Source organism: Xiphophorus couchianus, chromosome 11, assembly GCF_001444195.1.
Source record: "Xiphophorus couchianus chromosome 11, X_couchianus-1.0, whole genome shotgun sequence".
NCBI classification, from domain to species: domain Eukaryota; kingdom Metazoa; phylum Chordata; class Actinopteri; order Cyprinodontiformes; family Poeciliidae; genus Xiphophorus; species Xiphophorus couchianus.
This window is the reverse complement of record NC_040238.1, coordinates 26,205,954-26,233,344: the sequence shown is the minus strand read 5'-3', so window position 1 is coordinate 26,233,344 and position 27,391 is coordinate 26,205,954. Positions and strand designations below refer to the sequence as shown.

Here is a 27,391-nt window from a genome sequence, read left to right as displayed (position 1 = left end):
ACCAACTGCGCCACTGTGCAGCCCTCTAAAGACTGAAATGTTGACAAATTCTTATTTGCAATTTAGTCTTAATAGTATCTGTGAATGTTGCTCTTTTTTCCCCCTCCCCATTCTTGAAAGATATAATCCAGATCATTTCATCTCTGTAGGTTTCATCCCATTTGTGGATGAAAAGCTGAAGCTCTTCCCCAGTTTGCAGTCTTTTACAGCCTCTAGCAAGTTTTTTCCCCCCTCCATTATTTAGCTTCATTCTGCTTCCCATAAACTCAGGCTAACTTTCCTATTCCGGCTGAAGAAAATTGCATTATAGTTTAGGAAGGATGTATCTTGGACAAATGAAAGCAAAGGTTGAGGTCACATTAAAACAGTTTTTAACAACAGACCAGTTTTTATTAGCAAAACCTTAGAATATAAAGAAGGGATCTATACATAGTATGTATGGAAATGTCTATGATCATGATTCTACAGATAATCCAGAGTATTTTCCAAACTCACAACAATGAAGCAAGTGATCTCTATGAGGTGAAGATTATGTTGTTGTTTTTTTGTATGGCCAAATCACCCAATATTTCACTCTGTGGCGCGACACTGCCCCCTGCAGTTACACGTGCAATGTGATACTGTTATCTTCATATTTACTGAACCAGAACAGGCCCGGATGCTGTCAGCCCCCGAGTCCTACAGGCTTGTGCAAAGCAGCTCTGTGGGAGTCTTAACCTGACTCAGGAGAAGGTTCCACTGAAAAGAAAATTACAGACTGTCCTACATTGAATGTCTTTAGTCAGGCTTCGTCAGATACACTGTAATACAGGAGAGCCTTCCTGCCCACAGCCTTCATGGGATAAACACATAAAGAGCGCCACCCTGAGGACAAAAACGCGGATAAAGCTTTACAATACTTTATAAAAAATGAACCTTAATGTTCTTAATTCAACGCTACCTTCCGGTTGAATACAATTTAAAATATCTTTGTTCACCTTTTCAATGTTTGAGGATGATGTGTCACCAGGGGCGATTCTAGGATTTGATCTTTAGGGGTGCTTAGACCCTAGCAGGGCTAAGGCCCAAGAGGATTTATTCGTTAGTGCATTTTTCTAAACGTCACTGCTTATTTACACACATTCACATAAGAAATTAAATAGTTTTGTCCAACTAAAACTGTTAAAAACTACATAGAGGTCTGGAAGACATTAAAAGCCCACTGCACTGAACCCCATTGAAAACCTCCTGGTTATTCCACCAAATATTGATTTCTGAACTCTTCCTGAGTTAAAACCTTAGTTTTGTTGTTTCTAAATGAATATAAACTTGTTTTCTTTGCATCATTCAAGGTCTGAAAGCACTACATCTTTTCTGTTATTTTGACCTTTTCTCATTTTCTGAAAATAAATACTAAGTTTTTGCTTGGAATTTCAGACATGTTGTCAGTAGTTTAACAATCTTCATTTTACTTAAACATGTACCTATAAAGAGTAGAATCAGAGGACTGGTCATTTTTTCCAGAGCTGTATATATATGAAACAGAATCAGACTACATCATACCTCCCAACATCTGCTAACATTAATGAGACACATGCAGCTGTGGAGCGACACAGTCCTGGTGGGGTCTGCTCACCTTTTACTCAAAACTATGCATTTCATTTGAAGAACATTTTTTATTAAATTCATAGGATTAGTAAACCTAAAACCAGTTTATTATCAAGGTAGAAGGTCAGATTAATGACCAGTTCTTACTAGACCTTATCCTAAACTTTATTTGAAAATCATACTTAGAAATTGCATTACCCTTATTTTTATCTAAACGTCATGCAGCTGTTGGCCTTTTTTCTTTAAACAAGAATGAATGTCCATCTATGGAAAAATGGACATTATGAGTCAGAGTTTTTCTATTTCAGTTCACAGTTCATGAAGTGGGCCTGTCATAGTTTCAGGACAAAACACCTTTTTCTTCGCAAAGAAACAGCCTAACATTCTGCGCTGTTCTTTAGTTTTACTTTATTTAAGTGACTCCAGAGAGATTTGGGAAATTAATTACAAAACAACACAATAGTCACTAATCGAACTTCAAAAAAGAGCAACAAGAGTAACTAACAAGGCTAAGTACCAGGATCAGACAAACCCATTGTATATCCAAATATTTTGCACACATACAACATTTTGTACTGAACAACTACAAAATAATATTCACATAAATAAAGCCGATGTTGTACACAATTTCCATTCATAAATATCACAAAAATAATTCTAAATTAAGTACTGCATTGCCCATTGCAAAAAATCGCTAAGCATAATATTTTGCATTACAAAGTGCCATCCTCAAGTTAATTGAGGACTTCATCCTCAATTAACTTTTTAACCTCTTTTAGCTGGTTAAAAAAAAATCTATATAATGGTCTTTACTGTTTTCTTTAGTTTCTGTTTGGTTCTAGATCAAATTTACCACAGGGGACATTGTAGTCAGTGTGTTTTATGGGGAACACTTAAAAAAGAATTACACAAAAAGCATAGCAATATATGATGATATATATAAATATATTAAAGAGCCACTTGTGTCTCCAGAGACTCAGTTTGCAGATCCCTGACCTACCAGATGGAAAATGTGATCCTATCTAAGGCTGTTGTAAATGAATATTTTAGTAATCGAGTAATCTATCGATTATTCTTACGATTGATTGAGTAATCGGATTTTAAAAAACATCGGTAAATCTAACATAACAGCAGTATTACTATTGCATATCAATATTAGTCCAATTTTTCATATTTGAGTTTTCCTAACAATAGCTTTTCTGTAGTTTAGACAATTAACCTGTAACAATAACAGCTCACTTTCTAAGTTAACCTGAAGGAAAGTTATACAAAATTCTGAAATTATATTCAACTTAATAATAAAGAGGCATGCTCACAAATACGCTTATAAAAAATGTCTATACTCCAGTTTTTGGTTTATGTATTCATCCACAGTCAGTTTAATAGATGAACTCTCACCTTGCCCAGACATTTATAGCTTTGTGTTCAGCACAACGACGGGATTTGGCACCTTCGTTCGTCCCACACAGAAACAGATCGACCAGGTGTGTAACGCCGGAATGAAATGAAATTTATTTTCCAGTTAGTCCGTAAAGCTATGCATCTAAAGCACAGCCGCCTGCAGTGTTCAGTTTATCTGCTCACCTGTATAAATGATCCCGCCGTGCTCGTCCCCGCCGTTCGCTCTGAACCAGCAGCTCCCGGAGGAGAAAGGCTGCCGTACTCCTAGCATCGCTCCCATCATTGGATGCTCATTGGTCCCTCCAAAAACAACAAAAACTCGGACATTATCATGAATCAATAAAATCCTCCCAGGCCGAACTTGAAAATCGGACCTTATGCTGCTAACACTTAGCTTTCGTCAACAACTCAGGTGGGAGTGAGGGCGCTGCGCATCGCAAGTAAGGACCCGGCCAGAACATGGTGCATTAAATAATAAAATATAACTTAACAGAGCTTCCAGGCAGATAAATTTTCCTCGAGGAATTTTAATAATCGAGGTACTCAAAACACTTGCGGAATCATTTCATCCCTAATCCTATCTCAATACAGCAGCTAAAAGTGCAGTACTATGATTTTTAATTCATTGTTAAAGTTAAATTGTGAAGGTTAAAAAATCCCCACTGAGTATTAACAAAAGACATTTATTTAGTATAATTTCTTTTGTTCCCCTCTTGTCCCCCATCTAGAACCGCCCCTGGGCTGCAGGTCTGTGTCTGGTTAATTTTTGGCTAGCATGTTTTTTCTTCATTGATAGGAAGTCAGGTTATCCAAACTGGTAAACCACGTTAATAAAATAATAGTGAAATAATACATTAAATGACCACTGACCAATGTATTCATAAAATATATAAACATTTCTGAATAAAACACACAGAAAGTCTTCACAAACTTTTTTAATGTTGGAAATATGTATGTACTGTTAATCTATTAGCATGATTTGTTCTGGCCATATTGTTTCTCTAATGCTATTACATATTAAATAAAGTATCAACGAAACTCAACGTTCTAAGCAAATAATCAAACCAATATAGTCTACTAAAAGCTCAATAAAAAACTGATCCATCATAAAATGTTCTGTACCATATCAGCCTCAGGAGATGATTGAGGATGAAGAGACTCTGGTGTCTGGTTCTTTAGGTTCTGACGGATCTGCTCTTCCTCTCCTGATCCATTCTGTCTATCATACAGCAGCACACTGCGCCACGACGGACACTTTTTTGTCCAACGATGGACACATTATCCATCCTCACTGACATTGTTCAGCCTGGAATGTGCGTCTTCCTCCTCACGTCTGTATTTTTGCCAGTTTTTGCTTCAGTATCGGGTGGTAATTTTAAAAAAGACGCGGGTTGATAGCAGCTCGCCGGGCTGCGTAGTGTCCGTCTCTAGGCAACCGTGACAGCAGCGTCGGTCCCTAGCGTTGTGGGGGTCCTGTTTTGCTCCCGCCACGACAATTTAGCTGACCTTAATATTTCCTGTGTTTTATTTTGGTCATTATTGTTACATTTAGTGTTGATATGTGTGTGACAGGCGTGTCTATCGGACAATTATATATCAGTTCAACATTTAACGTGACATTTAACGGTATTTTACGGAGGGGTGGTAATCCTATTCAGGGGTGGGCTAGAATCGCTACTGGGTATCGCAACGTTACACCCGTGATTGAAACGATATGAGTCACAAAAATTACTCATCCATTGATAGGCATATATTCGACCAATGAATGCGATACAGAGCTCAATTTTAACCAATGAAAAATGAGTAGGCGGGGCTGAAACTGTAATGGGCGGAGTCACCATGGAGAGTCAAGAGTTTTCCGTTAACCACACACTTCTGACCATTCATTTTTAGTCCATGCTGCGAGGCACGTCGTTGATATATATAAGGTAGCCTGTGTTCAAACGTTTGGGTGCTATGGTTTAATAAGAACGGGACGGCGTTGTTTTTCTGTTACATTGTGCTGTTGTATTTTTCCTCTGTAGCCGTGGCAACTTACCTGGGCTGTTAGCAAGATGTCAGCCGTAACATAGCGTGGTAATTATGTAGCTTGTGCTTGGTTTCGATTATAACAAGAGAGTAATTGTTTTCTATACGCACAAGGGACTTGGAATTACAACTAAAAGGCTTACATCGACTCCTTTTTAGTTTTGAGTTCATTTATGAGCGAAGCGAGCCAGCTGTTTCGTCCGCAGCCGTTAGCTTCAGCTAGCCTCGGTTAGCTTTGTTATGGAGCGTGCTGTGCGGGAACAAACGGAACTTCTGCGTCACAGCCCGCCTTTCCAGGACCTATTTAATCAACAGACCGTTAAACTAGAGTGGGTCTATCTCCTCGTAGCTTTTAAAAGTAACATTTCACCTTTTGTGATGTTTTTCCCTCATTGTGTTGGAGTTTGTAGTAAGCGGCGTACACCCGAACGTGAACAAACAAAACAGTGTAACGGAAGCGCTAAGAGTGGACATTAACCAGGGTAGTAAACTTTTCTTCAGTTTTCACTGAGCTTCTAAATGTTTTCTCTCAAAAACTTTAAATCGGTAGTTTGTAAAAAAGAAGAAATTCAACAGTTTTATCGACCTTTTATTTCAGACACTGGTCCAGTAGTATGCAGTAAAGTTATGTAAGATATAGTAAACATCAGATGATAAACTATCGAATGCAATCTGTGTAAACTTGACATAGAAATGCAGCGATCATAACCATCATTCCATGTTGTTTTTTTGTTTGTTTGTTTTTTTTAGAAATGGTGAAAATACCAGTCAATAAAATAGCATGCATTTTACATTCTCCTAAGGCTTCTAATTTCACCCTGATTATTTAGAATGTTGACTTTACCGTAATTACACCACCAGTGAGCTCCATAAAACAAAAGCCAGGCATCTGCATGGGCCAACTTGCCATCTGTGCACACGTAAACTTTACATTTCCAGATGGCGGATTTGCTTGCATGTGTAACTTGGAGAAATGTTTACAAACACTAGAATGATTTTTGGTGTGGCCTAGGTGTTTTATATTCATGTTTTTCATTTTTAGCAAACCTGTTTATCTATGAGGGGTGACAGAAGACCTTCACTTGACATTTTGTCTGTTAAATTAAAAGAAATTGGAAAATTTGATAGCTCTTAAAATTGTTGTATTCTATATTTTTTATGGACTTTTGATTTCCTTTTGGACATGTGAGTATTGTGTTGTAGGGGTGCACCGATTGCAGTACTTTTACTGATCACCGATCTGTAAAAGTGCAGATTACAATTATTTTTTTCCTGAAAAATCTGTAAATATAGTGACTAAGTTGGCAACAGTGGGGTCTGGCTCTCACAGAGCATACCAGGACAGTGGTCGATTTTCAGACTTTTGCTGAGGTAGAGAAGTTCAGTTCACATGCAAGTACCAAACTGATTATGTTTTGTAGGCTAGTAATTTGTTTAAAGAAACATTTAAAGACATAAGCCACTTTTCTAGTTCCGTGAGTCTCATTCAATTCCAATTTTTTTTGCAGACGCTTACGAGCCGTAATGACCAGACGTGAAACATGATGCGAGAGATAGCAGCAGTGGTTTTCTTTCTTAAGAGACTCGTGAAGAAAGGGGAGAAGCTGGAATCTGACAAGATTGAGTTGTTTATCGAGAGGCTCGCTGTTGCACTACAGGAGAAGTTTAAGGGTCACTGGTACCCTGAAAGCCCCAGCAAAGGCCAGGCATACAGGTACTGATGATATTTAACAGCACTGACAGTTGAATAAGTCTGTACTGAGAATAAGCTTTTACTTGTTAAACAAAACATGATTTTGTTTCCTTTTTTGGGTGATTTTTCAGGTGCATCCGAATAAATAGATTCCATAGGCAGGATCCGGATCTCCTTCGGGCTTGCCGGGAGAGTGGGATAAAATATAGTGACCTGGTACTTCCTCGTGAGCTCACACTGTGGGTGGATCCTGGAGAGGTTTGTTGCAGGTGAGACTTGGTCAACCTTTCTTCTTTTTTTTGTTCTTGTTTGTTTTTGCCAGAGGTTTTACAGGGTGGTTAATATTACAAAAGTGATACAATTTTCCTCTAATAAATATAACAAAAAAGAATTGCCATACCTTCTTGATGCAACTAATAATTATTTTAATAATTGATTAATCTGTCTATTATTCAGTTAACAGGAGAAAGAAAGGCATATTCTGCTTTTTTTTTTTGCATTTAATTATTTGAGCCTTTTTTAGTCAACATGAGAAACATCTTAAAAGATGCAAATAAAGAAATAATGTAATTCCTTATTTAACTAAGAAAATAAATATTGCCTAAAATGTAATAAATTTGCCTACTCAGTAAATCGGAACTGAGTGAATTAAAAGTATTTACCACCTGAGGAGTTTGGAAAAACATATTTACAGACAACATTGTTTTTATCTTAAATGCAATATGTGCATTTTTCTGTACAGCTTTGGCCTAATTACTGTTCTGAAAATGTTGTCTTGCATACTCTGTACGCTCCAGTAAACAATTAGCCGATTACTAAATTTGTTTACGATTATTTCAATAATTGATTAATCATCTCAACCCTAGATAAGATTTTTTTTTTTTTTTTTGCAAAGATTCATTCAAAATAGACAAATATGTCCAGCATAGAGGTCTAGACGCTTTTCTTCTCCAACAGAATGGTCTGTAGTTGCTGTTTTCCTTATTTTCTCCATTTGCCAGGTATGGAGAGCAAAATCCTTGCTTCTCAGTCGCCACTTTCAGGAGTGATGATGAGGATGATAAAGATGTTGCAAAGAAGGTGACCAGCGCTCTGGAGAGAGTGACATCAGACTACCATTCAGGTTCTTCTTCTGACGAGGAAAGCACCCGTAGTTCCCCCCTCACTGTCCCAAACAGCCGATGGACCCACCAGGTACTGTGCTCTATGCTAACCTGTGTAGGATCTTGTAATCCGGGCCTGGTTCTTTTCATATACACAGGTTCACTGAGAAACAGTGGTAAAAACACATATAAAGGGTTGATAGAGCAATGTGATGGCTTCCTGGAAGTGGAGTTTCAGAAAGAGGAGTTTTTAAAGAGAGAGTGGTCCAATTTCAAGGCATTAAATTCTGAAATTGCATTTCTTTTTTGATATACAGTATACAGCATTTTTATAACTGAAGGTAGCATATTTACCTGATTGTGATATAAAATGGCACTATGTTGCAAGAAAACATAATTCTGCCCCTCTTAATTTCTTTTTAAGGGCACTTTGTCTTTTGTCTATTTTGAGATCCCAATAGTTGCACAGTGAGAACTCGTGTGTAGTTTGAACCAGAAATGTAATAAAACGTTACCATTTTTGCTTGACGATTATGATGCTCCATTGTTTTTGTTCAGCGAACCAGAAGTAAAGCATCAGCGATCAGCTTCTGATGACCTTTCCTCTCTTTTTAGACCATGAATCCTGGAGCTCCTTCTTGGCACCCCAAAAATATGGTGCCAGGGAAGGGTCACACCCTTCCACGGCCTCACTACGGCTACAGGCCTCGCGACAGAGCCTCCCACACGTTGAGGAGTAACGTTTGGATCCCTCCTGTCTACAGAGCGGGCCCCGAATACTGGGACACGCACCAAAACGTAGCACATAGTTACAGTTAGGGACCACGGTGCTTGTTGTTCACACTGGACATTAAACCTAGAAAAAACTTTGACTGAGATTTTTTTTTTTTTTTTTTTTTTTTTTAAACAAAACGTTAATTTTTATAACACAAATATTGTTTTTCAGTCTTTTTGCACTTTAGATGTTTTTGTTATAGTTGGAATAACTTGTTTGAAATTAGGCAATAGAATTGGAATATTACATGTGTAATTTTGTGAAGTACTGTATTTTTACTACAGGAGACGTTCATGTATGCAGCTTAATGTCCTTTGTGATGAAATGTTTTATTTATTAAGCAAAAATTTTCATATGTGTAGGCTTAATGTTATAAACTTTTATTAAACATTTCCAAGCATCACACCTTGTTTATTCCTCTGCTGTTTTGTTTAAAAAAACATATAGGTACATAAAAAGAAATTAGAATGTTTTCAGTAAGTTTAGTTTTTGTCAGAAAGTGAAGTTCAATTATATTGATTCATGATAGAGTGAAATATTTCAAGACTTTTATTTACATGCTACATGTTTTCTTTTGACAACAATGGCTAACAGGTAGCCCCAAAATTAGTGTTAAAGAAAATGACCTATAATTTTTTTAAAAGCTCAACACTTTAAATAGAAATTTCAGGCTGCTATAAAGTATTGCATGTTCGGCACTCGGTACTTGACTGGGGTTCCTTTTTGCAATGCAAGGTAACATGGCGATCAGGTCAGTTTGCTGGGCAATCAAGCGCAGTAACAATGAACCAGCTTTTGGTATCTTAGGCAGTTTGTTCCGGTACCAAGTCCTGCATGAAGATCGAAACCTTTCCAAGAAATGAGTACGAGGTGCTCTAAAACTTCTGGTGTCGATGATTGTGCTGATTGAGGTTTTAAAAAAGTACAGTGGATGAACACCAGAAGACACAACACCCCAAACAATCACTGACTGGAAACTGCAAGCAACGTGTATTCTGTGCCTCTGTGATTTCCCCCCAGATGTTAATTTACCAATTAAATGCAAGGTTTACTTTCATATAAACAGGCTTTGCACCAACAAGCAACAGTTTCAGTACATGTTCTTTTCCGAAGATATGTTTGTTCTGAGTCTTCTAAAGGAAAATAAATATTGAATTTATCTTGGTGGGAATTTAAAATCCTAAATATTACCAACATATGCCTTAACATCTGGCTGCAACACTAAAACTGTTCAGAAGATGATTTAAAGTAGACAACCTGATATGTTTTTGTTTGCTATCTATAAAGCTGTTTTTGTTGTTGGTTTTAATCCTTTTAACGCCATCAAATAAATGAGAACATATGTTCTGAGCAGGTATTAAACAATTTTCATTAAGATCACATTTCTGTGTTAATGTTTTTTTTTCCATTGGTGTGATGTGATCTAACCTTCAATATATTTTAATTAGCTGTAAGCAGAAAATTGTAATTGACGAAGATTAAGCTTGATAACATCAGTTTGTGTGTACTGTTTCACTTGGTGAGTTAAGTCACTGAGAAATATCGGTATATGAGTTTGAAACAAAATGGAGACCAACCTCCTTAATAAACAGCCAAATTTCCATTCAATTTTGCCTAGAACCATAAGCTGTGGCTCAGACATCACTTTCAACTATATCAAACACACATGGCACAGCAATATTTTCAGATTAAGAAAAGACAAAAAAAAGAAGGGCCTGGACAGGATGAAAACTTCATTACATTCTGTGCATGCTTGCACATGTATACAAAAACTAGTGTATTGCACATGCAGATTTGGACTGTGACAATTCACTTCCAATTTCAGAGGTCTAAAGAGAATTCTTTGGCCTTCATTGTTTTGTTTTAGTCAATGTCACCCTGTACCATTCCAGATGTGCATTCTACTAAATTTACATTGGGTGAACTGAAATCAGTTTATTTCAAGGATGATCAGTGGAAATCAGATGTACCTGAGCTCAAGTCTCAGTTAAGAAAGGCTGCAAAACGTATGTTTATCTTTTAATTGATCCAAAAAAATCTGAAAATAAGTTTTTACTTTGTCATTAAGGGCTGTTTGATATCACATTTGAATCCATTCTAATAACCCTGTAATGTGACAAAAGGAGGAAGAAGGAAGAAAAGGCTCTGTTGAAAGTTCCCCTGCCACGGACTCCAATTCTGTTTTATAAGTAACCTTTTTAAGACGGGTTTTGAATGTGTCACCCCTTTTCCCATATGTTCAGCCATCAAAAAACATGGTGAATTATTTTCGATCTGAATCTTAGAACCACTGCGTGTATTAAGAGCGTTAAATCCATCCAATTTATAGGATAATTACTTAAAACAAAGCTGATACAATGTATTTCTCGATGATAGATTTAAAAAAAAAAAAAAAAAACACTGAACAAAAAACGTTGAATTGAACGTATTTACACAACCGTGTCCGTTCTCTTTCTCGCCAGCAGGGGGCGTCCCTGAACCGTCTATGCGCGCGTCCTCTGGGTGTCACGTGACAGCCCGCGGCGCGCTCCGCTGTGCACCTGCACGAAGAAGAGCGGCGGAGGAGGCGGAGTGGAGTTTGGATGCTTTGGTGGAGCAGAGCGAGGCTGACGTTTTCCACTCGGTATCGGCACAACTTCTTCCAGCAAGTTTCTCCAAAGAACTGTTGGGATGTTTCACACAAGGATGGAGCTTTCGAATCCCCGGCTTTGCTTTACGCTGCTGAGCCTCCTCACAGGTAAGTTCTCAGACAACCACACGAAAGCCGAGCACTTTGATGAATTTTTTCCAGTAAAAACAACGGAGCCAAGAAAACAGGGCAGTCCAACAGAATGGTCAGTCGTTAGCCTCTGACGGTTAACTGCTTTCGTCGAGCTTTGACCAAGTGCTTGATTTTTTTTTGGAGGGTTTTGTACCAGTCGAAGTTGATAGTTGATGTTAACTATAGCACATATAAAATGTACACTAGTTAAATGACTCCGAAGGGAGAAACTGGGAGTCAAAGGTCGATTAGTTAGCTAGTACGCTCGAACAAGCGTGCTATCGAAGCGAGGCTTAATTTTAAAGTTTGATTTTTAATAGGTATGCTATTTATTTTTCCACTAATTTCTAGTCGTACTACAGAAAATAACAGAACGAAATAGAAATTCGGCAATTATTTACATTTCTCCGCTTTATCCTAAGCAGCCACCATGTAAAGTTACAGGGATTTGAATTATTAATTTGATCAGTTTCTTTTGGTGGCTGCCTTCTACCGATTAGTTTAAAATGTATTGATTTATGATAGCAGCTAAAATGCCAGGGCTTTTTTTTTTTTAAATTCAATGTCAGGAACGTCTGCATCTGTGCGATGTCTTTTGGTTTATCGTTCGCTGGTGAACACAAAAGCTTGATCCGCTTTTAAACCTGTGGCTGGAGGACTTCAAAGTGCTGCTTTTTTAGTCTGCCATCTGCCAGCAGTTTTAACCCACCCCTCCACCTCTACCCCCTTATCCAGTCTGAAATCCCGGCTTTCATATCAACTTAAATACACGTTTGCTCATGTTGGCAGATTTATTTTCTCTGCTGGTTTAAATGATTCAGAGGAAGAAAGTCAGCTATTTAAAGTTTAATGTAGGGATCCGCACCGTAAAGGGATTTTTGTTGGCTCTTGGCGTTTCTGGAAGTGCATTGTGTTGTGTAAAACATCTGATTGGATGAGTTATTTTTTTTCCTCTTGTCCCCTGGGGGTTTAACTGCAATTTAAACCCCCAGTTTCTGATCAAGAACATATATTTCAATCAATCAAATCAGATCCTCTTCACGTTTTATTTTAAAGACACATAGTGTTTTACTTTCTAGTCATCATTCCATCTACTTTTGTCGGGCTTTTGTGTAAATCAAACAAGCTTTAAGTAAAGTTTGTCGCCAAAGGAGTAATATTTTATTGTCACATTTTGTCATTCTTTCTTTTTTGTGTTTTGAAACGGTATCCATGTGCCTTTGGTGAGATCACAACATAAAACTAATCAGCTCATCTAGTACTGTTTTTCTTCAATTTCCTGCAAAGGTAGTGACTTCATGCAGCAAAACATTTGAGCTGTATCTTAGTATGCTACTAGCCACTGTAGTTGATTTGATTTCACCCAATTGCTAACGTTTGGCTGTGACATATGTAATGTCCTGTCTCTACCGTGAAGGAAGCTATGCTAAAAGAGACATGCGAAAAGAGACATGCAGAGCCAGACTACATCTTAGCCAATGTCTAGAGTGTCTTTAAACATTCATCTTATTCTGACTTTAATTGTTCAATATTTGGAACGTGGCCAACACTGACTGAATATTGTCATTCACTTTGTCCACTGCCAAACTCCAGCCCTATAGAGGCAGGCTACAATTTTTAAACAGTGCACAAAATTGACATCATCTTTCACAACTCCTTTTGCTTGCTGATTGGATAGGATGAAATGCATTCTGAGGAATCAAATTCAATGGGAGAAATCTCAGACGAAGCCTCGAAGGGAGATGAGAATCTAGTTAAATTGCGCACAATCAAGCCCGACATCAAGCCCGTGGCCAAATCAAGATCATGAATGCTCTTACAGGGTCGGTTGGGCCAAAATGTATTGATAAAACCTGTTCACAAACAGTTAAAATATCAATGAATTCTTAAAGTTAAATAATATTTTTGAACATCTTATCAGTCCCTCCAAGATTTTGTGATTCTTTTTGTGATTTTTTGCAAAGTATTTGTGGTACTAATTTGGAAATATTTGCACTTATTTATGACAGTAAATGTGACTTTTTATGACTCTCTGTATAAATCATGGACTATAATCTGATATCACTTAAGACTGAGGCAGCTGTTTAGTACAGGTAAAAACGTTTCTGACAATTTTTGAGAAAAATATGCAATAAACTCCCAGTTATTAGCGCAATTTGCTGATTTTGCGTCTATTTCCAGGATAATTCTCAAGAAACTGGAACAGTCCCTCCTGTTTACTGGAGGGACTGATTGATATAATCAGTCCCTCCAGTAAACAGTAGGGAGTAAACAGTACTCCCTACTGGCAGTAAACAGATAAAAACTGCATTCATTTGATTGATAACATAATATTTAAGCACTCTTAGTGTTTAGTCTAGAATCTAAAGGGCCACATAGAAAGTTATGGTGGGCCAGATTTGGCCCATGGACCTCGAGTTTGACACGTGTCATACACTATGCATAATTTGGGAACATTTAGCACCAATCCAAACCCATGGAGGAGGTGTTAAGATGTCAGACTTGGTTAGATTATAAATGCTTCAGAATTAGCTGAAATTTGTCAAAAGTAGCTGATCTGTGGTAGTGTTTACTAACGCCACCTGGTCAATGCCTCGTGTGATGTCATTGACTCAAATGCACATGAATATTTTTCTTCGGTGTGCTTTTAAGAAACTTCACATTGTGTAAAATGTGATAGTTGAAATCTATAGACCATTATGCAGCTAGGTTGTTTTTATTGATTGTGTGCATTTGTTGGTGTAAAAAACCCCAAACTCGACTGGTATCTTTAATGTTTAGCACAGCTAGCCCATTCTTTGTTTTTAAAATGAGCAAATACACAGCTTGATCTCATTAGTACGGGCGTGGCATTTAGTGTGCTGGAATTTGAACTGAAACCGCACAATCACTCCTCCCTCTGTGAAGAATAGAGTGAAACATTAGCCACCCAGTTGTCTTTTGGCTTTAGTTAGTGATATGTCATGGTGCATCTTGCACTACAGGAGGAGACTTTTGCTGGGCTAGCCAACAAGCTACAGACAAGAGAGTTACATTCCAGCGGTCTGACTAGTTGCAGAATCAAATGAAATGCAGAAGTTCTTTGTTACGGATCTTTGAGCGCATCACTGCATGTACTGATTCCGGTTATTGTGTGTAATATAAGGCCGACATAGTGTTGCTTTGAGTCTGTCTTTGTCCCATGATTCATATTGTTGTGTCCACGCTAGTTTGGCCTCATTACCATCTTAATGGCACCATGGTCTCGTTATGTGAGCTCCGTTCCACTTCGGCAGACAAGAACAGTAACTGCAGGCCTCATGGCATTCTTCTGACTTGGCTTTGAAATGAATGGTAATGTGCAAAGCTCTCTTTAATGGCTAAACAACAAGTGGAATATGTCTGCTCCATTTTTTTCTGTCGATTTGTTTATTCGACGCAAGATGTTGACAGAAGAAACGAGGCAAAATGGCGGGCAAAAAAGTGAATTTACTGAAACAACCAGAAATGGTTTCTTTCCTCTCATTAGCTGCATGTAAACAATAGAGATATAATAGCATCAGCAAATAGTTTGTCTTCCAGCTTAACGAAACAGAGAGAAACATAAAAATTAGTCATACTTGGGTTCTTAAGTGAGTTCCTACAGCAAAGCATCAGTAGACAGGATGTTTAGTGGAAAACGTATGAAAAATAGCTTTTTCCATATGTTAAATTCAAATCCTTACTGCTGTTTTTTTTTTATTGCCTCCAGTGAGCGAAGAGCACATGTCTGCTATGGAAAGAGAGTTTTCTTCTTTTTCATATTTGTCTATTTTAGTTGGTGTGCTGGTTAAAAATTGGATGAAACCCCAAATAGCACCTCTGGTGTTTCAAGAGACAACTTGATGCTTTCAGCTAGGCCTGGGCTACATGCCTTAAAAATAAAATCTCAGTTGAGTTTTTATTTTTATGTTTCATACCATTTTCGATTTAAAAAATTACAAAATGTCAGAATTTTTTTTTCATTTCAGTCATTCCTTCTATAAGTTGACCTGAATTCAAAATGCAAATAAATAGAGGCTGTAAAATGCTTTTGTCAAAAAATAGATTAAGGCCTTGAGCTAGCTGACAGCTCTCTGAAACCAAAGGAGTGCCTTGGTGTGAATTTTTTAAATTTTTTTTTTAACATTTTCCAAAAAAATTAATTCTTCAAAAACAGAAACAATGGACACATCAGCTACACATTAGTGAGTGAAATACCATCACAAAGGGCCACATCTGCTTGTACCTAAACACTATTCACTTTGGTGTTTATCAGTTTACTCACTTTCTTATTTGTTCCTGTTTTACTTAGTGCTCTGGAAGCAAAGAGTTTTATTGTTTTTAATCTTCTGGAACAAAATTCAAATCTTTTTATACATGTGTATGTTTTAGTGAATATTGGGTTTGTTTTTTATTAAAACCAAACGCATGATTGCAATGTAATTGGTAATCTTGTGCTAGCACAACCCATTTTACATGAAGGCCTACAGCAGTTTTTCCTACTAACAAAGATGAAACCTACTGGTTCCGCTGAGTAAAATCTCAGTTGTTGAGATCAGCTGGGAACAGATAACCTGCAGATACATTAGAGCTGTAAAAACCTGGTTTGGATTACACCAACCACGTGTCGCTATCTCTGTCAGTGGTTTGCTTTCTGTTCCAGGCAAGGCTTTTGTGTTGCTGCACACCAAAATATTCTGCACATAGAAAGAAGAAAAGACAGTTCATAGATACATGTTTGCAGAGCTGGTATGTTGATAGTGATTGCGTTTTTATGCTTGGGCAATCTGCAAAGCAAATTGCGGGCTTTGTAGTGCACACTTGCTGCACTGATGAAGATCTGCCCTGTCAGCAGTTTTTTTGCATGGAAGGAACTGGGATAGTCCCACTTCCTAACATCCTCCTTTTAGACTCACTTTCCATGAAACACCGCAAGTTGGAACAGACCAGAGTTGGAGTTCATGCGAACTATGTAACATTTTGGGGAAGATTAAATCCCTTTAAAGTGGATTGCCGGTGAAGTTGTAACAATGTTATCTGATAGGCCTAAAACCAAAGGCTCTGGCCAGCTAACTGGTTGCCTGGTTACTACTACAAAAAAACAAGACACGCACATCCAGGGAGTGTACTTGAGTGTGCTCCAATTGCCTAAGAAACCCACCGTCCCCCTTGTTCGGCTGTTTGTGTTTGTTGTACAGTAGATGAAGCTCTTATATTATTTTAAACAATTGGATGCCTTTACTTCATAACTCTGCTTTTGTCCCTTTTACAATCTGCTGCCATGTTTCCATGACGAAATAACTCATAAAGACATCGGGTGGAGACGCAAAGCAGTGAATTTGAGCCCTTGTCGTTTGGCCTCATGCAGATGATGATAACAACCGGAGGTCAGGTTCACCTTCCATCATCCGCTGCTTGTCTCCTGTTGGCTGAAACATGTTGCTGCTGCAAACTGCCAAACGCCCTCTCCACCCAGAAGCCCCTTGTCCTTGACAGCCAAACGGGGACGCTCGGAATCGGATTACACTCCAGGGACAGCGGCCCGTCCTCTACGATCTGATGAGGGGGGACAAGCGCACATGAATATTCACAGCCTCAGACGTTAATATTTTAGCATGCCAGGCTTGTCCTGTTCACCTGTGTGGAAGCGCTAAGAGCAGATCGCACCCTCACTTTGCTACATTACCCTCAGCTCTCTCTCTTCCTCTCTCTCCTCCACCCTCCATTTCATATCTGGATTACTGAATGGACAAATTACTGCCTTCTGGAGCTTTAGGGAAGGTGATTAATAGCGCCGCTTGTTTTGAAGTGCAGCCACTTTGTATTCAGAGCTCATTCCTTCCTTACAGGTAGACAGGAAAACGGCTTTCCGGGGCTGCTGAAGCTTTTTGTGGGATGCCTTGATTCTGCTTTAACCTCACCGTATTAAAGTTGGTGTCAGAATGACTGGTCGGTCAAGCCTTTATACGTTTAGCTGCATCCATGTGCTGCCAGGTATTTGAGCCTCCACGTTTCACGAGTTAGTTATCCACCATGGTTTTTTACTGCATCTCCCAGCCAGCTGGTTTATTTTATTCACCTGCTTTCCTGAGGCTTGGTGGTATTTACTTTCCAATAATTTAGAGAAAAACAGAGGATTCGCTTTAGAAATTGATAAATGGGATTCTACAATGTCCAGCCCTTGTTATAACTCATCTATTCTTCTGCTAAGGTGTATAATCACTCTTTCTGATGGGTTCTACTTTAATAACCATTAAAAAAATATATTTTTATTTGTTCACTAATACAGTGGGACTTTTTTACTGTGGTCTACTTTCTTAGGGTGTTTTCACATCTGGGACACTCAGTTTGATTTGGGACCAGAGTTGCAGCGTTTTTACATTTCCTGGCGCTGCGTTTTGCTTTGACACTCCACAATGCCAAACAAATCAAATCTTTAGAAGAACCTGTTCCTCCTCCTCACCTGTGATGGCGCTGCACCAAGAACCACTGAAGGAAATTACACAGAAATCTTTGAAGACACTGAGCGTATCTAAAATGTAAACAAAACTGGAGTGAAGTGAGAATTTATAATTTAGAGGTTGTAGGATTTCTCTTTTGTCTTTGGTAAAAGACGACGAGCCATTACTCCCACTAGCGCTAGAATTGTACGTTTGTTTTTATTGTACACCCAGAATGCTCTGCGCTATAGTACGCTTCCCGATTTTAGTGCAGTCTTCGTCAGCTTGGCGTTCACATATGCATTTGAACAGCACTAGAGTTCACTTTAGTCTAATCAAGACCTATGTTTGTAGGCGGACTAGAGTTTAATAGTCCCTAAACCAGGGGTGGGCAATCCTGGTCCTCGAGGGCCGGTGTCCTGCAACTCTTGCAAGTCTCCCTGGTCCAACACACTTGAATCCAGCAGCTGAATCACCTCCCAAGTGCAGTCAGGTTCTCCAGAGTCCTGCTAATGACCTCATTATTTGACTCAGGTGTGTTGAAGTGGAGATGCATCTAAAAGTTGCAGGAGTCCGGCCCTCGAGGCCTGGAGTTGCCCACCCCTGCCCTAAACTAACTTGACATTCCAGGTAAAAAAAATAGAGTCCAATTAAATCAACCAAAACAGAGCTATGTTTCTGTTTTCTTGGCTTTTAATACTTTACATATTGGTCTAACTTTGCGTTTAACACCATTAAAAAGTCTAGTTGTTCCAGGAGACTAAAGTGTTTTTTTCTCTCACATGAAAAGAGACATTATATACTTGGAATTTCTTGGGTAGTATAGCAAAAATAATATTCTAGGGCATAAGCCTGTTAACAATAATTCAATTAATTGCATGATAAATTCAAATGGGCTCTATAATTTCCATTTTCATGATTACTTTTCTCGTTTGTCTGTCTGTTTCTACCAATAACTGGATGACAAAATGCTTCAGTCAGATGCGTCGATCTCACCTGGCCCGTTTTTTGAAGGTCAATTTTGTTTCCAGAGACTTCAGTATCCATTTTATTTGTTGCTTTGAGGAAATATTTTGGATGTTTAAAATCCAAAATATGAAAAAGATGAAAAACATGGTGAAAAAAATTATAAAAATATATTAATGTTAGCTCTAAGTGTTCATCCTTTAAGAGACATCTGCTTTCTCATCATACAAACATCCAGACATGTTTGTATGATTCTACTTTCTAGCTTTTGTTCAGTGGCCTACTTAAGGCAGCATAGAGAGTGTGTGTGTAAAGGTTCTGTTTTTAATGAATAAAATATTTTATCTGCAATGTGTGATAAACACCACAGCCTTCAAAGGTTGTTTTAACCTGCAGCACCTTCTAAGACAAAAAGAGATAATAAATGATTAATTATATGGTCACCTTTTATAGCGTTTTAAACAGAGAGAGATTTAATTGGCTGATGCCTGGTGGAAAACAAAGACCAGTTGCAGGTATGAGATTCCTCAGAAGCGTAATCTGACAGCAGGAGCTGTTAGAATCCGAGTCTAGCAAGGAAGGGGCAGAAAGATGGGATCTAAGGATTGCAGAGGGACTGTCTGTCATTTGAAACAAGGTCAAAGCACGGCCGCTCCCCCTGCCCCTCTCTCCCGAGTCCATCGGTCATCATCACTGTGTGGCACTGTGAGGGTGATAAACACCCCCCCAGCACATTCATCACTTAGCCACTACATGCCTGACTCTGAAGCTCCCACAATGCCCTCTGCTCCTAATGAGGAATAATAGACCTTGTGACAAATATGCTTCTCTCTGGGGGAAGCATATAATTTTTTATATATGGTGGTTTTTGTATCTAAAATACTTATAAATTGGCTGCTCCTTTTCTGCGTGTTTCATAAAAAATACTACTACATAACACTAAAAATATTACTTAAGTTTTGGAACTTTAAGAAGTCTTTATTGTGCAAAATCTGACTTTTTGTTTTTAAAGAGGTAGCATTATGTATTAGTATTGTTGACTTCTGAACTTCTAATCCTTCAGACTAGCCAGCAGCAACTAGCAAACACCTGGTGGAACTGCACATCTGCTGAACTCATTATATGAGTTACTTCTCAGTGCAATGCTGGTGAATACAGTGTTAGTTAACAAAGGAGCAACATTGTGATGACTTCCTAAAGGTGTAGTTTCTTAAAGAGACAGAGGCCCAATTTCAAGGCATTAAATATCAATTTCAAATTTCTTTTCAGTCATATTTGATATATACAGTAATTTTATAACAACTGAAGGTAACATATTTACTTTATTGTGCTATGTGCCTCAAAAACACATAATACTGCCCGTTTACTTGTATATGGAAAGTTTATCATCATTGCAGTACCGATGTGAGGAAGTTCTTGGATTCCTGTAAATATTGGCTAATTATACACGTGATGTTACTCTTTCTCTTGGGTTTGTGTCTCCCAAAGCAGATTTAAGTGGTTACTTATTTACCATAAATCTTGTTGTTGTGACATTCTCTAACAATATGGCATATTGCATATTTTCCATATAATATTGTTTTAGAACTTATCAAAATGCATGGTTGATGTGCTGTTTATTTCAGAGATCCACTGATCAGAGATTTATGACTGATCTTCAGTGTTTGTGATGTTTGACCAGTTTTACTTTATCTACAAAACCATCCAAAATATTCTTTCAAGCCCAACAGCTGTGAGCAGTCAATCATTTTAATCAGCTTTTAACAAAGAGGATGTTCTCTACTTTTTTTTTAAACAATGTGTTTTTGCAGATTTAATTAAAGCAAATGTCAGTCTTCCCACATTTATGCAATAAATACATTTATGCAATAGTCTCTCAATCAAGAGATTTTTTTCCAACGGCAGAACCTCCTGAGTTGAGCTACTACCAACTCTGAGCACAGCTAGGAGCGCGTAATCGAACTCTGATGCGGACCAAAACAGCAAACTCTGGTTCGCCTACAAACCTAGATCTCTTTTTGGTTCAAGTGAACTCTGTGCGGTTTGAATGCACATATGAATGCCAAGCAGACTGGAGATTGCTCCAAAAGCAGAAAGTGGACTATAGCACAGAGCATTCTACCAAAACAAACACAAAGGTCTAGCATTGGCTGGAGAAATTACTCTTGGTCTTTGCCAAAGATAAAAGAGAAATCCTACTCCCACTAAAATCCGACACAACTCTATTTTTGTTTACTTTTCATGCGCTCATGTCGACTTTGGAGGTTTTCGTGTCATTTCCTTCAATGGATCTTGATGCAGTGCCGCCACAGGCGGGTAGAGGAACAAATTGTTCAAAGGGTTTGGATTGTTTGACACAGTAAACCAAACCAGCTGAAAATATAACATGTTCCAGTCTCCAATCAAACCAAGTCTACCAAACTATCAGGTATGAAAACACTCTACTGCTAGATGAACTTTTATTCATATTTTTGTTTGTTTTAGTCAATACTCTACGACCATTTCGTATCCCTCTGATGGTATCTTCAGAGTCTCTGAGTGGAACAGATGATCAGAGTGCACAGACAGAAGTAGGTGTCTGGGTTTAGACCTGCAGGCAGAAGTAAACATTTAGAGCTATTGGAAGCAGCTAGTTAGTTCCCTGTGCTTTAATGATAAGCTGAGCTTGGGTGGGCCTTTAAGCAGCTTTCGTGACTGTGTTCATAAATGCACTTTGATGTTGTAACAGGTTTTAGTTGGTGATGATAAACCCTGGTTGCAATGTAAATCATAAAATAGTAGTTGACATGACAACCCGCTTACATAACCAATGGCTTCTGCTTGCTTCAACATTCATGATAACATCAAAACATCAGACCAGAGTGAAAACGAGAGTTCAACTTAGGGAGGAGACTAGATTTGAAGTTCAGAAACAAACAAAAAAATCCTTTAGGGAAGTTGAAATCAATCTAAAACAGTGTTTGACAAGATGTAAGACATGGATAGGTCGAAACTCCCTAACCTCGTACCGAACCTGAACTATCCTCATGTCTTCAGTTCTTTGGGCTAGACGTCTCGGTGTGAAGATACTCAGTGTGGCTGGCAGCCCCTCAGGGTGCTGCAGCTGCAGTTGCTGGTGTGCTGCTTCCTCTCTGCATACCTGCTGGGTAGGTGTCAGCTCAGCTCTCCACATCCCTCAGCCTCTGGTAAATTATCTGTTGTGCAGTGTTTTTCTGCACAGCGTCGTGGAGAGCGAGTGAAAAATAAAAAAATCCCTTTATCAAGAAAAACAGGCTCCGCAATTTATTGTAACGCTATGTTTTCTTTTCAATTTTTTTTCCAACAAGCATAGTTTTTTTGATAGGTTAGCATTGTGCAATTTATGGTGTGTATCACATTTTATCAGCTGCTGTCACAGAATGGGTTTACTCAGAGCAGAGTGGTGCAGGGCAGGGTTCTGTTGTTCTGTCCTCCAGCAGAATGAGCAGAAGGTGAGGTGAATTGGAGGGAATAGCAGGTGGGGGTGAAGCAGCTGTTGAAGTAGCCATTTTTAGCACTTCATCTCATTGAAAAACATTACATATAGTTAACTGCAGGCATGGTGAGGAAGGAATACAAGAATTATGTGTGTGCGTATTTTCTTTATTGATTTGTTTTCACTTGGCATTTTTAGATGTATTGCAAGACTGCACATTATACTTTTAGGTTTAATAGTATTATATTATCTACATTAAATTAATGTTTGCTGTAAATAATACCTGCTGATATAAACTTAGTGATTTCTTATAAGATATTTACACATACATTGGTTTTAAAATGAGATTTAATAATTTATGTGCAAAATATTTTCTAATGTAGTCTGAATTATATTAGGAACAATAGAAAATTGTTTCATCATTGATCATATGAATGAATTTGTCACTATATTTATATACAATGACAATAAATATAACCAGTCGCCATGACCATATAACCATGTCATTTGTTGCTGCCAGGCTTATGATACACTGAGGGAAACCCTGACTATGACCACTGGAACTTGAAGTGGATATTTAGTCTTCAGAGTTGATGTATTTGCTCTTTTGGGCTGTATACACATACTTTATTAAGAGCTTATTTCTTCTTTTCAGGCAGAGACCTAAAACTGGTTTAATGGTTGCTGCCAAAGCATTTTTATGGCACCCAGATTCTGCTTTGACATCCAGATCAAAATTTGGGGTGCAACCGATAAATCGGCCCCAATTTCCTTAATTTTGGGAGATGGGCAACCCTCTTTTGACCCTACTGATACCACTGTGTTCTTCAGCTGCATTTATTTTAAATTCCAGCTAAATTTACATTGATGGCATGGGTTTGACTGGCTATTATTACCTGGTCGTCATACTTGAAAATTTAAGACTGGTTGCATGTGTTTAACTAAGTTCAGGTTTTAGTCTGTACCAGGTGTTTTGGATCATGATTTCTATGGGCCAGAGTGCATGCTCTGTTAAAACCTACGGATTTAGGAATTTGACCGTGGCCAATATATTTATCAAAAGTAGTTTGAGAAAAGAGTATTGGTGAGTGGCTTCAGGTCTCATTGATTCATAGACTGACAGCTGCTCTGTGTGGGTCAGTTCAAAAAATTTCTTCTTTTTGCGATTGAAAGATGCAGTACAGTCTGCTTTGTAGCCATAAACCAGTCCGGGCCTCCATAATGTAATGCGTGATGGACAAGTGTTCAGGTTTGAATAAGTAAACCCACAGACAGGCAGCAGAGCCGCTGCTGCTGCCGCTAAGTTCTCCAAGAAGCAGCTGTTAAGTGTCTTAATAGAGCCCATGTATAATTCATAGGCGCACACACACACAGAGCTTTGTTGGATGACTGGCTTTCTCCAAGGGGCCAATAATTAGAAAAATAGTAAATCTACCGCCCAGTCACTGAGCCGCTTCCAACGACGCAGCTTTCTTTTATAAGGTGTGCGAGGGCATTGCCTTCATATTTAATCGCTCTGAGACAGATGAGCGTTAAGAAATTATTCATCTGCGACGGCTCGAGCCATAACACACCTCAGCACTCCAGCTGTCAATGAATGACCTTCGAGAATATGAGAAGATCCTCTTCTTTGTTGTCTGACATTTTTCTGGCAGGAACTGAAACAGTACATCAAGTTCCTGGATACTGGTCTAATCTATATCATTTCTTTAATCTTTACAATTGTTTGTAAAGTATTTGGTTGATATTTCTCTTTCCTTAATGTCTATGTCAAACCCAACATATCAGTAGGGGAAAAGCCACAGTGCTGCACCTCAGAGAGATTATCTTGTTGTCCGACTGATCCAAGATGTGCTATAAGCAGCATTTGGCTGGCTGTCTGGGCTACTGTCGGTCAGACCTTTTTAGATGTCATTAGAGTCATCAGGGAGTTGGCGGTTTGAACAGAAGGTTTCAGGCAAAAGCACTTTACTTCAGGTACAACACCCTCAGATGACCTTGCAGAAGCTTTTGTAGGTGCTATTTTTCTTTTGACTGCATTTGTTTTTAGTAGAATTCGTTCCATTTTGGACCTAGGTAGATACAACTTACTAGTTTACTAAAGTTTTGCAGCTGATTGCTAATTGGATTTAAGTTTGAATTTTATCTGGACCCTTCTAATGTCTGAATATACTTTGATCTAAAGAATCCCAGCGGAGGCTGTATTTCTGGAGTTGTCCTGTCTCTTCCATAGATCCTCCAAATATTTTGGTAGGTTTGGAGTCGACCCACACTCGTTCCATTTTTGAAGGAGAATTAAAATGCTGTGGTTATAGTTAAATAACCTAACTTTTCTTTAAAGTTCATAAATAGTTCAAAGCAATTCATGATTTTTTCCCCCCCTCTTTGCAATTCTTATGTCACACAAAATCCCAGTGTAATATGTTGAGGCTTGTGCTTCAACACAAACCTCAGTATATTAACCTTCTTTATAAGGTTTCTGTAGTAAATTCCGATATTATTGCATTTGCTTTTGAGCAAGGAAGTCTAATAATAGAGCCAATGGATAATCAAGCACAATTATCCCAGCGTTGTGTCGTCATGCTGTGTCATCAGCGTTTTACCGTAGTGGTAACGGAAGCTCATCATTTCAGCTGACACTTCTCTTTTAACTGCATCAAAGGAAACAAAATATTTCTTTCCCCACACATCAGTCACATTAGTTGATGCTTTTTAAATATCTCAATTAAAATGCATATAAGAATAAGAGAAACAATGTATGAAGTTGACCTTTTGACCTGATGAGAAGCACTGACTGTATACAGTCTATAAAATAACCAGATTTTGGCTACACTGTTGTATTATTATTATTTTTAGATGAATTCAAAGGATTTTGCTGTAACATTAAACCCTACCTGCTGTTACCACGGTAACTATGCTTAAACCTAAATCAGTTTGTGAGGAATCTAAAACAAGCAGCGCTGATTTGATACCCAGTGAGAATTACACTAATATTTGGGGATAATTGGGCAGAGATTTCAGATTTGATTTATTTATAAACATCATCATTAAAGGAGGGAAAGCATTGATAGAAATGCTAATAAATTAGGTTCTCTATGGTTGCAAAATAATGCAACCACATTTTTTCTGTTTTTCAGATACTGGAATCCAGAGTTGCATTGTGGTAACTTTTTTTTTTTTTTTTGAAGAAACATTTGTTAACTGTTTGTGGCAATCCGCGCAGAAAACTGAAACAAAAATTGCCTTCTCTCATGAAAAGTTTGAAAACATGTCAGGGGGAGGAAAAAAAAAATCCCTGCTGGTTTAGTCAGGTCACAAATTGTGGCATCACCATCGTGCAGGATGACTCTGCTCATGCAGAGGAGTTATTTTTAACATTCCCAATTGCGTCTTGTCAGAGTTGGATGTCGACAAGCCCGGCTGTTTGGAGCTCCCTCCTCCTGCCGAGGCGTGAATAAAAAAACTCCAGCAGTCTCGGTTAAGCTGTAACAACAACTGACAAGCTTTGCCCTGTTGCTTTTCCACGGAGCTTCGCCGCAGAGATGCGTTTTACTCCACCTGGATTCGCCAAGCTTTGAGAGAAGAAGAAACTGCAGCCTTGAAAATAAATACAGTATCTGGCCTGTTCCAGCCCCGGCTCGGTTTACAAAGAAAGGAGGAGAAGGATTACCCATGCTGTTATCTTCTAACAACAGCCTTATCTTGATGTCCTGCTGTAGAGTCTGGGAGGACAGGACGGCATGCTCTGTGTTGTTACTCTTCCACAAACTCCTCATTCGGACTCCTCTGACTGCTCTTGATTTAATTTTTTTTTTAAATGCATTTGAAAAGATATTGACTCTTCAGCGGTTATTCCAAAGTGTTTTGGCAACGTTTCAGTTTTGCTGGAGTCCCGAGGCAAAATTCGACCACATTTTGTTTGATGAAATGCTCAATGTTTGACTGGTTGGCAACTATTGATGGCACGCTCTGGGAGTAAAACATATAGAGGACTTTATTCCTCCAGTGACCAGAGGTCTGCCATTATGCAATGTCCTTAAGGGCAGAGAGTCTAATTTTAGCTTGGAACCTAGAGAAAATGGCATGAGCAAAGCAGAGTCATTGTCTGCTTGCTGGCCAGTTTGGCCGATAGCCATACTTGGAAAGTGGGTTACTATGCAAATGTAGCATAAGCATTGGTAATGTCTTAATAGAGTTGACCTTTTCAAGTTAAGTTCTTCAAATCACTTTACCACTTCATTAAGATAAATAGCTTTAAGGAAAGTTGTGAATGAAACGTATAGGTATGAAACGTATAGGCCTTGCAAAGGTATGAAAACCTTTTGAATGTTTCTACATTTTTGCAAATTCCAATTTAATGTTTTTTACTGGGATATTTTGATGTATCAACACAACAGAGTGTGTAATGAAGCTCCAGCAAAGTCAGATTAAATGGAGAATCTCTGGAAAGATCAAGTTTTAAGTTTTGGATTTAGGTCTGGGCTGTAACTATCTCAACCCAACACATAAATAAACTTCATAAAAACAATTTATCAACCAGCAAAATCAGACCGATATCGATATTGGCCCTATACAATATTACCACAAAGCATACATTTTTGTACTTATTTTGTAGTGTGCAATGTTAGAAAAGGCTTGAAGAACTGTTATTCAAACAGAGCACAATAGTCAAAAACAATAAGTGTGAGAAATGACCCATTACTTATTAACCAATGATGCAGGATACGAGTGTTGCTGAATAGAAATACCGGGATGTTTGTGGTTTTTAGAAAACGTTTTCTTTTCTGATTTAGTGGAGGAAACAATGTGGAAGGGAATGTGGTCATGCGGCGGCATTAGTAATGGTCAGAGAATAGATGCCTGGAAGCACAAGGGAGGAACCCAGGAATTCAGCTGGAGCCCTTTCTGCCCAGTATTCACTTGAATCTGCGCTGCATCTGCAGGATCAACTGGCAGCTTAATCCTTTTAGTGGTCCGGCGGTGAACCCTCAGTCATCATGTCTCGGTGATATCTCGGGCATGTTTGCAGCTAAATAAGCGCTTTCGGTTGAGCAGATCAGCCTGGCAGAAAAGTTCTGCGATTGGTTTCAGCTGGTATGAGGAAGTATTTTCTTATCGCAGAGAAAAGCAAGTCAGAGCAGAGTCTGTTCATTCTCTCAGCTTTCAGGACACACACTTCAGTC

At 38.5% G+C, this 27,391-nt stretch overlaps 2 protein-coding genes across 2 annotated transcripts in view; both read left to right on the top strand.

Annotated features, from left to right (window-relative positions):
• Positions 1-4,779: 4,779 nt before the first annotated feature.
• Positions 4,780-8,990, top strand: btg3 (B-cell translocation gene 3). The gene is made up of 5 exons (XM_028032319.1): positions 4,780-4,916; positions 6,525-6,730; positions 6,841-6,978; positions 7,711-7,903; positions 8,428-8,990. The coding sequence occupies exons 2-5, from the start codon at positions 6,558-6,560 to the stop codon at positions 8,629-8,631; spliced, it is 708 nt and encodes a 235-aa protein (XP_027888120.1). The 5' UTR covers positions 4,780-4,916; positions 6,525-6,557; the 3' UTR covers positions 8,632-8,990.
• A 2,152-nt stretch (positions 8,991-11,142) lies between these two features.
• cxadr (CXADR Ig-like cell adhesion molecule) overlaps positions 11,143-27,391 on the top strand; it is a 47,051-nt gene continuing 30,802 nt past the window's right edge. The window contains exon 1 of the mRNA XM_028032104.1: positions 11,143-11,324. Coding sequence (XP_027887905.1) covers positions 11,258-11,324 — 67 coding nt within the window. The 5' untranslated portion in view covers positions 11,143-11,257. The remainder of the gene's footprint in view (positions 11,325-27,391) is intronic.

Bases quoted from the DNA above. Each gene is read 5' to 3' on its own strand.
- btg3 (XM_028032319.1), top strand. From the start codon at position 6,558: ATGATGCGAGAGATAGCAGCAGTGGTTTTCTTTCTTAAGAGACTCGTG. The intron at 6,731-6,840 runs GTACTGATGATA...GTGATTTTTCAG, and splicing joins AGCAAAGGCCAGGCATACAG to GTGCATCCGAATAAATAGAT. The intron at 7,904-8,427 runs GTACTGTGCTCT...CTCTCTTTTTAG, and splicing joins ACAGCCGATGGACCCACCAG to ACCATGAATCCTGGAGCTCC.